General features: G+C 52.4%; 1 protein-coding gene across 1 annotated transcript in view; it reads left to right on the top strand.

Annotated features, from left to right (window-relative positions):
* The first annotated feature begins 584 nt into the window (after positions 1-584).
* Positions 585-17,113, top strand: part of NAV2 (neuron navigator 2) — a 727,084-nt gene continuing 710,555 nt past the window's right edge. Inside the window, exons 1-2 of the mRNA XM_072793786.1 lie at positions 585-636; positions 5,780-6,421. Of these exons, the coding sequence (XP_072649887.1) occupies positions 6,347-6,421 (75 nt within the window). The 5' untranslated portion in view covers positions 585-636; positions 5,780-6,346. The remainder of the gene's footprint in view (positions 637-5,779; positions 6,422-17,113) is intronic.

The following is a 17,113-nucleotide window of genomic DNA, read 5'->3' as shown; positions in this document are numbered from 1 at the left end:
CACGGAGGCGGCCTGCAGTTCCGTGTTGAAGAGAACTTGCCCCCAGTCAGAGCTCTACAAGGGGGGGGGGTTCCTAAGTAAGCATTGCCTTGGGGGGCGGGATTGTGAGCGCCCCCCCCCCCGGGGGGTGTCCGCAGGCTGCACGGCGCCCTGATGGCAAGCTACCCCATTACATTTCTGGATTTAGGGGAAAACTGCGCTAGGTGCCCTGATGTGCTTTCAACTCAGGTTCTCCAGCGATGCAGGTCTCCCTTAAAGTGTCAGGTCCGGAAGAAGGACGCCAGATAGGACGCCAGATAGGCCCAGACGCCTGCCCCGGCCCCCGGCCCCCGGCCCCCTCCTCCCTCCTCCCCGGGCCCCCCTTAGAGTAGCAGCAGCGCGGAGAGCCGGCCTCTCTTCGGTCCCCTAGCCTGGGAAAGGGCTCGGGACCCTGCCAGGGGACCGGGATGGCGAGGTCGCGCATTGGCTGCCAGGCGCCATGTGAACGCCGCTGGTTGGCCGGCGGGGGGAGGAGGAGGCGGTTTCCCGGGTAACGGAGGGGCAGGCGCGGCGGCGGCGGCCCGGGCTGGGGAGCGCCGGCCCGAGCGCGGCGAGACCGGCTGGAGGCTGCGGCTCGGCGGGGCCGCGTGGGCGCAGGTAGGAGCCCCCGCCGCCCCGCGCGCCCTCGCAGGCCCGGGCTTGGGGCGCCCCGCCCCGCGCGGGGAGCGGCCGGGAAAGTTTGCGGCGCCGCGGGACGGGCGCGGAGGGGGCTGGGGATGCGCCGCGGGGCTGGGGCTGCGGGGCTGGGGATGCGCCGCGGGGCTGGGGATGCGCTGCGGGGCTGGGGCCGCTCCTCGGCTCCGGGACCCCGGCGGAGGCCCCCCCTCCCCGACCCCAGCCCGCGCGGCCGCGCCTCGGGGACCCTGCGGCCGTGCGCTCGGCGGCCGCCTTGTTCCGAGACCGGCCGGCGGGGTCTCCCCGGCAGCTGCGGGCTGGGCGCGCGGGGCGGGGCTGCGGGCTCGGGGCGCACTTTCCCCGGCCGGGCGCCGCCCCCCCCCCCCAGCCCGAGTGGGTGCGCATCCCTCCGGGCGTGCATGCCCGCGGCTGGGTGGATCTCCTGGTGCGGGTGCTGCGCCTCGGGGCGCCTCGCGTGTGTGCGCGCGTTCCGCCCCGCGTGACCGCGTCCCCGGGGACCCTCGCGCCTGGGTCCCCCCTGCGTTTGCTGCCGGCGCGGGTGTCTGTGAACGCCCCTCTCGGGTGCCTGCGTCTGCCGATCTGTCGAGCCTTCTGCCGGCGTTTCCATGTATTTTCGGGGCGTGTGCGTGTGTGTGTGAGTGCGCGGGTGCGCGCGTGTTTTCCGTCTCTGTCTCTCTCCCTGCCCACCTCTGTCCGCGAATGCGGGTCTGGAGCCTGTTTGCGTGGGGCCCTCCCCGCGCGGACGTGCATCTCGGTGCGTGGCCCCAGCTTCTGTAGGTATCGGGGTGCGCGTGGGGGTGTGTGCCTGGATCTCCGCGAGTGCCCACTACGCCCGTGTCCGTCTGAGGCTCTGCACGGGGTCCGTGCCCGTGTGTGGGTGGACCCGAGCCCGGCGCCTCGCGGTTCCCCGTGGGTCCCTCCCACGCTGGCGCGGGGTAGCTGCAGGCGGAGGGAGGCCCGGGGAGGGCCGGGAGGGGCGGGAGGGGCGGGAGGGGCGCCGGGCGCCTCCCGGGCGTGGGGTGCGCGCTCCGCCGAGGCGGCTCCTTTCTTGCGGGCAAAGGGACCCGGGCGACGGCGGCAGCCCGCCCGCCCAGCTGGGGCCCTAGTGACTTATTTTTGTGTGTGATCCTTTCTTTTCTTCGGGGAAGAGGCGGGAGCACGCTCCGCTCGCTGGCCGTGCGCAAATAAAGGCGGGGGTTGCTGGCTGGGTCAGCCCTCCTCCCTCCCGGCTGGAGCAGAAGCGGGCTCGGCCGACTCCCCTGGGGCAGCAAGAAAGCCCCCGCGTTAAAATCCCGGCCTGGAAACCCCCCACACCTCCTTGGCTCTCTTTCTTCCATCTTATGTAACTTATTGATTGATTGATTAATGAAAGGCTACGCTTCCAAGAAGCTCCTCGTTTCCCCTATTGGCACCGAAGACTAATTAAAAACGCTGTGTTGGTGATGAGTGTTAATTAGACCATTGGAAAGACGGATGCACCCCGGTTTAGGAAGCTGAACTCTAGTTATGAGATGAAACAGGTCAGGCTTCCCTTCTCACCGTCACCCCGAACCCCCTTCCCCACCAGGCCTTGAATCCAGGTTTAAAACCAGTTTCCCCAGTCTTAGAGCCACCTGGGGGAGGGAGGTTTGGTGGGGCAGGAGTAGCTAGAGACGGGGAGAGAGGTGATGAGAAGACCAAAGGGGCTTTGCCAAATTTTAAAAAACTTTGGGGGAATTTGAGAAGGACGTTTTACAAAAACATGTAATATGGGCTCTGGATTCCAACACCTAGGGTGGAAGGAAGGAGTGCACTCCACCTGGCCTGGCCTGTGACTTGTCTAGCACCTGGAACCCCCCAACTGGCATTTATCAAGGAATAGCGTTTTATTACAGGAAGGAGCCTCTGTGGGCCTTCTTGGAAGGATGCCTCTACGTCTGAGACTAGATCCTTTTTCTGGATCCCCATATTCTGGACTCGACCTCCAAGGCAGTCTTTATAGCTTTTTTCACTTGGGGATGACCCAGACAGCAGGAAGGGTTTGAGCAGATGTGGAATGGAAACTGAAGGGATTTTGGAGACTGTGTTTGGTCCAGGCAGGAGGAAGCCCTGGTGGTGTGTTCAGAATGTCTTCAATATGACTAGATTTGTCTTCTGGACTTTAGGGGGCAGGCAGGGACTTGCCCTAAATGTCCCATCCCCCATCTTACAGTGCAGTTGGGTCCAGCCTTCGCCTTGTTCCCCCTTCTCTTAACAGCGGCTCCTGGCAGACTTGTGCACAGAGAAGCTAGTGACGAGTTGTTGCATTTAGGGGCCATTTCAGCAAACATGCTGCCTTTTCAACAATCTGGGTAAACGTTCTCTTAGTCCCGCCCAAACCCAGTCAGGTTTGTTTGTTTTTAAGTTCAAGTGTGTTTTGACTTCCTGAGATTTCTCTGGGCAGAGAGAAATGAGAGCTTTTACATCAGGACTTGCTCCAATGAAGCCTGCCCTCCTCAATCAAGAGACAGATTGGATACCGCAGCTAGTGACAGCAGCATCCTTGCTTCTCCCCTTTCTTGGGTCCCCTGTATACTCCCCCCTCTACTACCACCATGCCCAGCACCAGAATAATAATAGCCCCAGAACTGGAGGAGACTGGCTCCCAGAAAAAAGAAAAAGCTCCCAAGAGGTGTTGAACATCCTCTCGCTCCCCACCGATGGGGAGGGACTTCTGCGGTGAGAACGTCTGTCCCCATGTATGCTTGGGGCGTGTGCACCGGCTGGCATGATGGGATGTGACAGGGTCTCACCCGGGAGAGAGGTAGTGCCTGGTGCAGAGTGCAGAGCTGTCCTCCTAGATGGAAGGAGCCCAGAGCTGTGAATGGAGCAGTCCCTCTGGAGAAGGCCCTTCCAAGTAGAGGACCCTTTGGCACCTGTCTTTTTCTTTAATTATTATTCATGCGGAGAGCCAGGAGCTGTAAAAAGTGTGGACTCTGGATTCAGGCTGCTGGTGAAAAGCCACAGAGCAGTGATCCGGCCAGAGAGGCACGGATATGAGCAAGGATGTGAAGTCAGACCTGGGTTCAAATTTCAGCCCTGCAGTTTACGGACTGTGTGACTTCAGGCAACTTCCTTGACCTTCCTTATCGTCAGTTGTCTCATCTGTAACGCTAGGCTGAGAATCCCAACTGAAGAAAGATGACTGGATAGAGATTTGTTGGATGAATGTGTCGAACAGCAGACAGTGTCTGGCTAGCAGCTACTGACGTTCCGACACCTACTCTGGTCAGTAGGTGATCCATCTTTCCACGCTTGTGTGTTATTACCCCCGCTTTACAGATGAGAACACTGAGGCTCGGAGAGGGTAAGTTACTTGCTCCAGGCGACACCTGGAATGAATTAAGCTGCAAAGATTCAGATCCGTCTGAGCCTCCTAGTTTGAAATCTCAGGTTAGATTCAGAAAAGGGTACTATTGAAAGCCACTTGGCCAGAGTTTATTTGCGTTGGGATCTAGAATAATAAAAGAATGGATCTGAGGTCTCGCTTTTGCCAGGGATCCCATGAAGGGGCTTTGGAGATGGCGGTGGTAGTTGGCAACCAGACGTGCCTACTTCTCTGGAAGCTCAGCTATTTCCTGGGCTAGCAGAGGGCTTCACTCATGCTGTCTTTTTTTTTTTTTTTTTTTTTTTTTTAAGATTTTATTTATTTGAGAGAGAGGAGAGTGAAAGGGGGGGAGGAACAGAGGAAGAGGGACAAGCGGACACCATACTGCACACAGAGCCTGTCACAGGGCTCGATCCCACGCCCCTGAGATCGTGACCTGAGCTGATATCAAGAGTTGGATGCTTTAACTGACGGAGCCACCCAGGCGCCCTTCAAGCTGCCTTTCATGTCAGTGCCCTGGGCTAGAAGAGGTGCCCCTCTTCTGGACATTCTGCTCTCATCCATTCTTGCCAAATTCAGAACATTTGTGACTTGGGAACTCACTTGCCAAAATCTGCCCCAGCGGAGGGTTTTCTGTGGGTTAGGATAAGCCTTCAACCTTTCTGCGACTCCTCTCCCTAAGAGAAGCATTTCCCGTCTTCCTCCTCACAAGCCCTTTGTGGCTGAGTCTCTTGTCCCCCTTTTAACCTGCTTTGGCACTGAGCCGTGCTGCGGAAGCCCTTTGTGATAGGCGATGGCTTCGGCCTCATTCCAAAGTGGCCACCGGTCAGGACAGCTGCAAGGGATGGTCTGAGGGCCTCTGTCTCGTGCCCGCTGCGGCCGGATCTGCCCACGGCTCTCCCGGAGGCTGGCGCGGCCTGAATTGTAGGGTGGCCAGTGAGTTGATTAGAAACGCTGGCAAGAAGCTAGTGCCTTCTTACTGAAGGGCTTTTTCCCCTCTTCTCTTTCTTTCCTGGGGCTGCTGGTTCTGTGTCGGGGGAGACGCATTCGCATTTACTGGGTGGTGCATCTTCGAGGCAATTCTCAAATGGGTTCCCACCTCTCAGGTGCGGGCCAGGAGGGGCACACCCCGAGCGAACTGCTGTCCTGGGTGGGGAGGTCCCTCCCCTTTCCCCCCTCCCGGCCCCTTCAGCTGCTGTGACGTCAGCTGGGAGGTGACTGGGTGTCTGCTCAGCCTGCAGGTTCCGAGGCAGGGAATGCAGCTCTGTAGCACACCCCGCCTTTCCCTTTCCAGCCGCAGCTGATCCACGCTGCTCTTTTCCACGTCCCCGGCGGCCCCCGGCGTCTCGCCTGCCGCACGCTGCCTCCGCTGCCTCCGCAGCTGTAATTGAGGGGGAAATGTTGATGCTTTTTTGCTTCACAGCCCATTGCTTCCCTGTCTCATCGTACCTGGGTGCCTTCTTCCTGTGATGCTGCTGCTGCTGCTGGTGCGCCCCACATGGGTTTGAAAGACCCCCTTTCGGGCCCTGGTGGGCCTATTTCAAGAACAGGGTCCTCTGTGTGCCTCCCATCGGGAGCAGTGGGGGGCCCATGAGGCCCCCACCCGGTCGCCTGTCCATGGACGTGCTGGGGGGACTGAGAGGCTCGGAGGAGGATCGCTGGCTGCTGCGTGGTTGGGGCTCCAGCCGGTGGGCAGGACAGCTCACCCCTGAGCTCTCCCCGAGACACACATCTGACTGTTGACCACTGTCTCCGCAGGTATGGGTGTCAGTCGGTGAGGAAAGACGACAGCAGCCTCTGTGATGAACGCCCGCAGGAGCCGTGGGGGGCGGCTTTCCGCGCAGCCTCTGCGGTGATTTATGGGAGCCAGGGGCTGCCGGAGAGGGATGTGGATGCTGGCGGCGCGGGGGATTAAATGCCCATTCACGGTGTTATTGACATATAAATTCCCGGTGCCAAGGAGACAGCGAGGGAAGGGACTTCAGGGGCAGTAATGTGGCCCGGGCCCCAGGACATGGACTCGCCTTTGCCCAGATCTGTGCCCCGGGCTCTCGGGAAGCCAGTCGTGGAACTGAAGTCGAGCCCCGGTCCCCAGCTCTCACCATGCCGGCGGCAGCCGCCCTCATGGCTCGGGCAGTGATGGCGAGCGAGGTCCCCGAGTGGATTTCCAGAAGCCGGGAAGACCTTTGAAGAGGTCGCGTGGGCTGCCTGGGCCGGAGAGGGCCGAGTCGGGCGGCGCGCATGCAGCCCTTCGGCCTGCCTTATTCTCTTCCTCCGTGGATTTGGAAGCATCGCTGAAGGAGAGAGGGATTTTACTCCTGGGAAATGGAACCGGTTTCTGAGCCCGGCCAACAGCAGAAGAGAAAGCTGGTGACCCATGGGCTGGAAGATCAAAAGAGGGTAAGTGCCACAACTGCGTCGCTTGGCCTCCGGCGCTGGAGTTGCTCAGCACGATGCCGAGAGCCCGGGTGGCCGTGTCGGGGCAGGACCTGGTTGTCCCCGTTGTGCTCGCTGCTGCGTCTCTCCCGGTTGAGCAGGTGGGGTGGCGGCTCCCGCTCTGGCAGGTCCGGGTGCTGGGCTTGAGGTGGGCAAGGGGACAAGAGGAAGAGGAGAAGGGCAGGGGACAGCATTTGATCCCGGGAGCCAGAAAGTCAAGGATTCGTATGCTTTCACAACCCCGGGAGTTAACAAACCAAAAGTGTCGTGCGTCCTCTCCGTCGAATCTGGGCTTCCTCGCACTGAGGCCCCCTTTGGGATTCACGCACTCTTAGCACCTTTTGGAAATGGGGCTCCTGACAAGCCGTGGTTTCGTTTGAGGTTTTCTCCGTGTGGTCTGCTGGCTCTTGTGTTGATGGATCAAAAACCTATCGGACTCCGGTCTTTGGCCCCATCTGTGAGAATGTCACAGCCGTTTAAAAAGGCCTGTTGAGTGTAGGTCATTTGCTGTCATCGGTGTGAAAGCTGCAGCCACCCAGGACCTGTGTACCAGTTAAAGTTCAACTTGTCTTTAAAAAGCCAGATGTTCAGGAAGAGCATCGAGTGGCCGGCTGTCTAGAAGGAGAGCTGGAGCTGTGTCTCCCCACTCCCAGGGGAGTTGCTAGGGCCAGGAGCGGCAAGGGTTAAACACAGCTCAAGCAGAGCCAGAACCTGTGTTAATCTGAAAATAATTTCTGATATTTCCTCGGAAGATATTGCGGATGGTAGAAAAACTTGTGGTGTTTCCTGTGTGGAGTATTCCCTCTCCTTCTGTGTCTCAAAACCCATTTCTTCCCGGTATGAAATCCACGCGGAGGGGAAAAGTAGCCTTGGAACTTTCCCCTAGATTTTAGATGGCTCTACGCATGTGTGTGAGTGAGTAGGGTTTTGTATGAGGTTTCGCTCTGCCTTCAAGGGATAAAAATAAACGGAAACAAATTTCATCTTATAAACCTAGATACTGACTCCATTCCTAAAGAAAAAGATTCCACTCCTGAAACTACCCTTCCCAGGACGTAGGAAGAATGCCCACGATCTTAGGCGCCTAGATAAGTAAATTTGTTTTGTGGTGTTTGACTTACTCAGCGTATAACCTACCAGGATTTCTGCAGGAGCTTTCTGAGAGATAGGAGGAAAATTGATAACTGTTGTGAACAGCTCCTGGGATTGACTGCATTTTGCTAAGTGTCAGCCAAGTTTGGTATCCAGACACTTAGTGGAGGAACATTTGGGACCTCTGACACTGTAGAAAATTTTAATTGGGCTGGTACACCGAGATAATATGCAATTATGACGGCCTCTCCTTGGCTAGGTGTAGATGTCTGCATTTCCCATCTGTTCTTGGCTCTGGCTGTGTTGGGTCCACATGTACTATGGAGCCTCTAGAAGTGGAATATAACCCCAAGTGAGGCTCTGTGGCAGCTGGGGTAACATCAATTGGTCATGCTCAGCTGACATTCATTTTAACTTGAACTCTAGCCGTCATGGCGATTATTAAATTTATAATGATATATGTAAGATCCATTTTAATGACTCTCCATGCTTGAGTGAGCTCTCACTTGTGCTGGCAAAATAAGGCTTAATAGAGTATTACATTTCATCTCCTACTGAATTTTCCAGGCTGTGGTTGAAACTTTGCTCAGGAGGAGTGAGATCGTTTTTCCTGATAGGCGTCGTGATCCAGTTCTGTGTTGCTCAAGTACGGTTTTACTCGAGTACAGTTCCTGGGCTTCTAGAAATACTGCCTCTTGCAGCAGCTTCTGTTGGCGGCGGCAGCTTCTGTTGGTGTGTGCATGTGTGTGTTTGTGGGTAAACACACACCCCATTTGCGTCAAGTGTGAAGCTAAACAAGCCTCCCGGCTTGCAGCCTGGAATGCCTTGTCCACCGAGCTGAAAGGCGACTCTGCGGTGTTTTGGCTCAGATATCTCGGGTGAGCTGAAAACTCCTCTTTAGGGGGGATTGGCTGAAAATCCAACAAAGGCACAATCAAGGCATCTGCTGGGGAGCTGGGACGTCTCCACCAGCATGCTTAAGTTACCAGGCGTGCATTGGCACCAGATCCTTGTGGCGTTGCTGGCAGTCTGTGCGTGCATGCATGTGTGCATGCGTGTGTCTGTGTTTGTGTGTGTGTGTGCACCGAGGACAATTGTGGGGAGCTTGGGAGACAAGGCGGAGGGAGAGTGGCTGGCCTCAATTTTGCTCTATTTCCGACTGTCCTGAGCAGCACACGCCGCCTTCTCCAGGGTTCGGTTGGTTGGTTTCCTGCAACTCAATGTAACTTGGCCCTTGTTTGGAGTTTCATATAGTTGGAGTGGCTAGTTCTGGGCTTTTCTGGGTGGTATTTGCCTGTGCTTTCTGTGGTGAAGAGTGCCCAGAGAGTTGGGTTCAATGCCAGTTGTGTTGCGTGCTGGCTGTGCAACCCCGGGAAAGCTACTTAACCTGTCTGATCTTTAGATTTACATTTTTAACGGCTGATGATGGTATTTAATTACAGGGTTGTTAAGATTAAATGAAATAAAGCTGGTAATGAATTTGGCACTTGGTAATTATGTAAGAAATGTTCTGTATATTCTAGGGACAGTTTGCAATGTGGGTTTTTTTTCCCTCTTTTTGTTCTTAGAGGGCTGCATGTAATTTTGTTTTAAATCTCAAAAAGAACCCTCAAGTAATACATACTCATTACACGTTCAGACATTACAGAAGAACATAGAATGCAGATGCCTCTCCTCTCTAATTCTACCCAGCACCGACTGCTTTTAACAGTTGGGTATGTGTCGCTCGTGACTAGTTTGGGTTTGTGTTTCTTAATAAAAAACGGAATCGCGCTGTACATATTTTTAAGAAACTTGCTCTTTCACTTAATATAGCGTAGATATCTGAGTCATTATATACACGCCTTCTCTGTGCCTTTCCACGACTGAATAGAGTCCCAGTATAGAATGTGCCAAAATTTATTTAATTAATCCCTTACAGATGCACATTTAGGAGGTTTCCAGGTTTTTGTTTTTGCTCCGCAATTTTTTTTTTTTTTAGTATAACAAAATTCCTTTATTCGTCCTTTCAACAAGTATTTATACTAAGTGCCTTCCATGTGCCTACTGCTCTCCTAGGAGCCTGGCATAAACTAGACAGACAAGGCCTCTGTCCTGAAGCTCACATTTTAGACCAGCACTGTCCCATATAACTTTCTGCAGTGATGGAAATGTTCTGTTCCTGCACCGAACAAAATAGTAGCCTCTAGCCATAGCGGGCCACGGAGCAATTGAGATGTGGCTAGTGTGACTGAGGACCTTAATTTTAAATCTCATTTAGTTTATTTAAACTGAAATAAACACATGTGACTAGCGGCTACTGTGCTGGGGAGTGAGTGCCTCCCTGCACAGTGAGCCATAGGCAAGTAACAACGTCATTTATTTGTGGACAACAGTTTATGCTCTAAGGAAAATAAATAGGGCATAGTGGTGTAACGGGTGAGGGGAGGGGTGCCTTTCATATTTATAATCATTTCAATTTCCTTTTTAATAGAGAGATGACTTACATCCAGTAAAATGCATGCTGCTTACGTTTACAGCTTGGTGGACTTTTATGCCTCTTATACACCTGTGCAGCTACCCTGCAGATTGAGAGGGAGGCAATTCCTGGCTCCCACGAGGGCCGAGCTAGCTGAGCCTAGGGGATGCCTCCCTGAGGGCGCGTCTCTGAGTGGGGACCTCACTGATAAGAAGCAGCTGGCCACGGGAAGATCAGACCGCAGATTTTAGATGTGAGCACGCCCGCTCTCGCCCTGCCTTTCAGGGGGGTGCCCCTCAGAACTTCCCCTGGGGTGACTTATCTTGGCACCACTTATGGACAGTGGGTCTCATGCATGCCCAGCACTTGTCAAATTTAAATTCTGTGCTGAAGTCAGGGAAAAATCTAGAGAGGCCCAGGGCTGCAAATTGCCATGGAGAGAAATTCAGTGCGGTAAGTATTGTTCAGTGCTGCAAGAACCCACTTAACTAGCATAGATGGGAGAAGTAGAATTTCCCTGACAGACACCTATTGATCAGTCAGGGGAATGACTCTGTGATTGATTTTTCTCTACTCCTCCTTAGAAGTTTGTCCTTCACAGATGGAGCTTTCCCACAGAGGATGAACACTGTAAAATAAGAATTGTTCAGGGTTTTTTAAGATGCTTGATGACTGAGTGGTGACAAAGATGGTTTAGTGTGAATTCTCCTGGCTGTCAGCTTCGCAGCATGAAAGCCTCCTGGAGACAGTTTTTTAAAAAAATGACTTTGGAGAGGGTGAACTGAGGCTTAGTGTAATTAAAATCTCCAAGGTTGGCTGAACCGCTGTGGATTGCCAACTCCTGCCCTGCAAAGGGGAGTGTTGTATCCTACTGCCCTATCGGCTTCTCCTCTTCATTTTTTATTAACGGCACCCCCAACTTCCCTGTCACCTGTGGTTGAGCTCGGGATCATTTGGCCTTCTGCTCCCCCCCTCCCCTGCCCTCTCCCCCCACCCCCGCCCACGACATTGCCATGCGGGCATCAGCTGCACTTGCTCCATGCTGCTATATATCTGGCAGCTGTCTCCTCTCTGATCTCACTGTCGAGTCTGAGGCTCAGGAATTCTTGCCTGGTTGGTGGCATCGCTTCCTGGCTGGCTCTTTTGTTTCCATTTCTCCTTTGGTCCATCCTCCCCTCCTAGCCAGATGACTCTTCCCAGAACCCAGTTGTTACCACCTCGTTAAGGATTTCCCTACTGTGTCCTCAGAAGATGCTGTTCCTAGCTCCTGGCACTTCATGCCGCAGCCCCCAACCTCTGGGGTGTCACGGGTAAGAAGAGCCTGAATCTCATGGGAGGCTTGTTGACCTCAGCTTCAAGCCTGGAGAAGTTCTGTAGCCTCCCTGGGCTGTGTTCCCCAGTGGTATTTACTCATAGGTTGTAGGGTGCTGAGCACCGGGCCTGGCATGGAGTGAGGAAGCAGAAGTGGGGACTGCCCTGACTGTCATAGTCTCCCGTTGTCTCTCACCCCGTCTTCTTGCCAAACTCTGATTGCTGTTGCACGAACAACCAGTACATTTCCACCCCCCCAAACCCTGAGTCTTTGCTTACACCTTGTGTCCACCTGGAGGTTGCTCCCTTGAGGCCCCTCGCCGTCCTCTGTGAAGAGTGGATCATCCTCACGTTCCCGTGCCTTTCTCAAACGCTGCCAGGGTCGTAGTTCACCATGTTTCTTCGTGGCCCACATGTCCTTTCACACATCATGCCCCTGCACCAGACTGTCAGCTCCCTGGAGACAGCCTCATCCCCCTCTTTATCCACTGGCACACTGCAGGCTCCCATAAAATACCAGTTGAATATTGTCGCTTTGAGATTCCTCTTTTCCTGTGGTCCTGGAGCCGAATCTACTCTTCTCAAGTGACTGGTTTAATATATCCACTGTTCTAGAAAGAAGGGGGAGAAATAAGATTCAAGGAGATGCTTGGGAGGTCTGTGCAGTGATTGATATGTTTGATTAAGGGAGGCTAGATTGGGCCCGGTGAGTGGAATAGAAAAAAAATCAGGTTTATTGGAGCAATGTTTTAAAGTAAGAAGGAAGAGAGCTCGGGTTCCTGGCTAGAGTAGTCACCAGACTGGCGGAGAGGGCTGAGTCTAAGATGGTACTGAGCTTTAGTATCTTGGTGGCTGGAGGGTCTCCGAGGGGGTTTGAAGTCATGACACCTTCTGATTGCTTATCTTGGCAGGAGTTCTCTTCACTTGGTTTGCACCAGTAGGAGCGAGCAGTTGTTTATTTTCAGACCAATAAGGAAGTCAACACATGCATATTTTAAGGTCGTTTTCCCAGGCACACATGACTAGATTTAGTGAATTTTTCAGAAAGGATTAAGAAATTAGATCTAATTAAGAAATTAGATTCTAACTAACTAGAGATTCGTTGCTAAAGAAAGAGAAAGCAACATGTTGAACAACCGCTTTGTGCCAGAGAGTGTACTGGGCACCCCTTTGATCTCATTTAGATATTGATATAGATATAACCAATCCATTTTACAGATACAAGAGCTAGGATGAGAGGTCCTTCTCCAAGGATCCACGGCTTGTTTTGTCTGCTAGACTCCAACACTTCACTCTCATTTCACCTTGCCACTAGGATTATATCTCTAAATTTTTAAAAAAATATTTTAGGGATCCCTGGGTGGCGCAGCGGTTTGGCGCCTGCCTTCAGCCCAGGGCGCGATCCTGGAGACCCGGGATCGAATCCCACATCGGGCTCCCGGTGCATGGAGCCTGCTTCTCCCTCTGCCTGTGTCTCTGCCTCTCTCTCTCTCTGTGTGACTATCATAAATAAATAAAAATTTTAAAAAATAAAAAAAAAAAAATAAAAAATAAAAAAAAATAAAAAAATATTTTATTTATTTATTCATGAGAGACACACAGAGAGGCTGAGACACGGGCAGAGGGAAAAGCAGACTTCTTGAGGGGAGCCCGATGCCGGACTCGATCCTAGGACCCTGGGATCATACCCTGGGCCAAAGGCAGATGCTCAACCACTGAGCCACCCAGGTGTCCCATATCTCTAAAATTTTTAAATCAGATTTTGCTTGAAAAGTCATTTTTTCCTTCCGGCCATACGCATGTGCATGCACGGACATGCACACACGCATACACCACAGCAGGACTGGCCTTTGTGATATCTTACAGGTGTTTGTTCACTTGGGAACCGGGTCCGTATTATTCATCGCATCAGCACTACAAGCCACTCCCCACCCAAGGGCGGCCACAGGCTGTAGTGACGCTGAGCCCCAGCAGGGGAGGTCTCCGCCCTGGTGATCTGAGCTCTGAGGTGCTGATCCTGTGGACGGGGCTCTGGACGGATGGATGCTCACGTGTCAGGTGAGGATGCAGCTCCAGGCCCAGCTCCCTGAGTGGCTTTCCTGCTGAGCTGAAAGCTGACTCTTGGGCCAGGGGCCTGTGTGCTGCCAGCCCCCCTTTGGAGTCTGAGGTAGCAGCTGTTACAAGCTGATCTGCCTCCTGCCAGCGCCCTGCTGGTTGGCCTGCGTGTCTTCCCGGCCTGAGTGGAGGGGGGTAGTAACCAAGTGCTCAGAGGACGGATGCTGAAGACCGACCACAGCACATTTCACATGTCATTGAAGAGGGTGGGAAGAGACTGCAGCCAGAGGGAACTCCGTTCAGTCAGTTGGGAGGCCCTCTTCAGGTGCAGGAGAAGGAATAGGAAAGGGGCCAGGCCAATGCCCTGCCTTCATTTCAATGGAGAGAATGTGAGACAGTACAAGATCAGTCTCATTCATTCATTCATCCCGCATGAATTATTATTTACTGAGTACCTACTGTATGCCAGTCAGCCACACGCATGGGCACCAGGGTTATAATGATGAGCTAGGACATAGTCCCCAATCTCTGGGCCCTTTTGGTGTCTTGGAGGAGTCAGTCCAGCCAGCAGCGTGGTGACATGAGGTCAGGGGAGGCTTCCCTAGAGGTGGTGGTGGTGGTGGTGGGGATTGAGCTCTGTCTCTGCAAGGCCTCGTGAGAAGCAGACCGGAGCTCCCAGGGTGTGCTGAATTGTGCCCCCCCCCTTTCATATTGAGGCTCTAACCCCCAGTGCGACTGTGTTTGGGGGACAGGGCATTTTAATGAGGTAATTAAGGTTAAGTGAGGTCATGAGGGTGGGGCCCTAATCTACTCTGACTGGCATCCTTATAAGAAGAAGACCCACCAGCGAAGTGTGTGCACGGAGGAAAGGCCATATGAGGACAGAGCAACGAGGCACTGTCTGCAAGCCAAGCAGAGAGGCCCCAGGAGAAGCTAAACCGGCTGATACCTAGATCTTGGACTTCCAGCCTCCAGCACTCTGAGAAAATACGTTTCTGTTTAAGCTACCTCGTTAGTGGTATTTTGTTAGGGTTGCCCTAGCAGACAAATACCAGGGTGCACGGTGGGAGAGAGAGAGGCGGCTAAAGCTCTTTTGTCTACAACAACCCTGACTAAATCTGTGCCCTAGTATCTAACACACTGCCTGATGCTTGCTGTGTGTTTTGTAAATATTTGTTTAGTGAGCAAAGGCAGGAGTGGAAAGAATGAAGGAGAAGAATGGAGAAGTGGGACAGCCCATGTGAACATTTGGGATTTTATCCTGTAGGCATTGAGAAATCACTGCGGGCGTCAGAATTCGGGACTGGGTGAAAGTGGGACTCGGGAAGATTTCCTAATAAAGTGGGGCAGATCAGAAGGAGTGAGGGTAGCAGTGTAGGTGGGAGAGGCTGGGGTCAAGGGGACCAGTTAGGAGGCCGGGTAGTGATGCGGGCAGACACTCGGTGATAACTTCCACTCCGGGGCGGAGACAGAGGGAAGGGGAAGATGAGCCCAGATACGAAGGGATAGAATTGGAGGAGTAGAACTGGGCCAGCACCTGTGGATGGTTGATTCCTGTCCTGGTGACGTGGAGCCTAAGGTTTAGAGCCTCCCTTCTGTGTCTGGTGGATGGTGTCCAATAGCCCAGTGGCTCTTTGGATCACGGCTCCCTAATGCGCCCTGGATGCGCTGTGATCTCCTGCACCTCCTAACGCAGCAGGTGATGCCATCCCCATTTGGCAGCTGAGGTAAGTGAGGCATGAATAGGCACAGTGACCTGCCCAATGTCACACACCAGCTAAGGGCGAAGATCTCTTGTGCTCTTCTCTTCCAACTTAGGGTCTACTTCTCCAATTTAGGGTCACTTTCCAGGGAGTAAAATTGCCGTCTTCAATCAGCAGAAATGAATGCTGATGTTTTGTTATTATCATTATTATTATTGCTTAATTTTCAATGGGAAAAAAAGATGACATTTTTTGGATTCAAAGATGCTGGAAAGGTTAGGTTATTTTTTGGAACTTTAGATGCTAGAAAGTGAACGATAATGCAGGCACCTCCATTTATTTGATAGATTCGGGTAGCCAGCTTTCTGGCCGGTATCCTCTGTGAGTATCTAGGATTGGCATATTTGTGAAAGCTCTTTTATTTAACCGATCTCTTTAAACTTCACTTTTTCCTGTTGGTCTATACTATATCCCACTCATTCCTTTCTTCAGCTGTCTTAGGTATGGTTTTAAACAGGAGGGAAAAAGTGGCAATATCGCCTAGGTTGTTTGGTATTTGTTAATAACACAACCTTGAGACCTTGTTACATTGGGTAATGGACTTACCCTTTTAGCCTGTGCTTCTTCATCATGAAAATTAGAGTGATGATAATAAAACCTTTGGTGAGGATTATGGGATATAATACACTTGAAGTATTTAACACAGTACTTAGCACACATTTAAGTATTAAATGATAGCTATTATAACTCTTCTCCTATGTTTCTCTTTGCTCATTTGGCAAAATCCGTTAAGTGGCATATTTGGGGAATAAAACGGGATGAGGGAGGATGGGTGACTGCTGCTAGTTCGTTTGAGTTTACTTTTTTTGCTTAACGGAAGGTCACATAACATTCCTTCTAGTTTAAACTTTTGTTACTGCACATCTTTCTAAAAGAAAGTCTGCTTTTCTGCTTTAGAGTGCAGTGAAAACAGTGAAATCTTCCTTTGTGTAGCAATCCTGTAGGAACTACCTTGACCTCATCGTTCCACACACTAAATTACAGTTTATAGGAATCTGGCGTATGGGAATTGGCTAAACCTTTTGTGTGATTCCAAAACAACCCCCCTGCAAATTGCATTTTTACTTGAATATGTTTTACACATTTCATTTATTATGCGTTGTGGCATCCTCTAAAACCTCAGCACCAGGGGAAAAAAATCTGGTTATGTAGAGGTGAGTTCCAATTAATCAAGGTTTTCTATATCCCGTCCTAGTTGACTTTGCTCCTAAAGCTTAGATCAGATTCTTTTCCATGCCTGCAGTTTGAATCACAGTAATGACATCTCTGACTCCCATCCTCAGGGCATTAATTTTTAATCTTACTTCTCTTTGGGATAATTAGAGAGAGGGGGGGGATGTGGGGGCTGGGAAGAGAAAGGGGATGAGATGGCGGATGGCAGAGCAAGAGTGAATGTTTGTATAATGCAGCCTCTTCCAAGGAGGGGAGGGAGCAACTGAAGCTTTGTGTGTACATTCCCAGTTTGTGTTTGTGTGTGTGGCGGGGTGGGGGGGGGAAGCAGAGGCAAGGATCAGGATGGGGGCAAGGTAGCTGATGGGGACAGAGCACGGTGGCTCCTGACATGGGGTCATTTGGGGAATGAACCGAGCTGTGTAACTGTATTGGAGAGGGAGGTCGAGAAGTATATTTGGGTGTATGTGGGGATTTCTCCCTTGGTTAAGCTGAGTAAGTACAGACAGAGTTAGTCAAAGCCTTATCCATTTCCTACATCCACATTCCCTTGAACCTCTGGGGTCACAGTGGGACTTCAGGGACAGGAATCAACCTCTCAATTACAACTGGCAGGGTCCTACGTCTCTCATCTCTTGTGCAGTTCTTACGGAAGTACCACTCTGGACATCTGGGAACATAGTGCCATTAGGCTCAGACTCTAGGTTTTTGCTAGTTTCTTAGGTGAGTGAGTTCCCTCCAGTGCCACCCCCTCCCCCGCCATGTCCACCAAAGGGTAGACTGTAGATGAGAGGCTCCCCTGGAGTA

The sequence above is a fragment of the Canis lupus genome, chromosome 23 (genome assembly GCF_048164855.1).
Source record: "Canis lupus baileyi chromosome 23, mCanLup2.hap1, whole genome shotgun sequence".
Lineage (NCBI taxonomy): Eukaryota > Metazoa > Chordata > Mammalia > Carnivora > Canidae > Canis > Canis lupus.
This window is presented reverse-complemented; position numbering and strand designations above follow the sequence as displayed.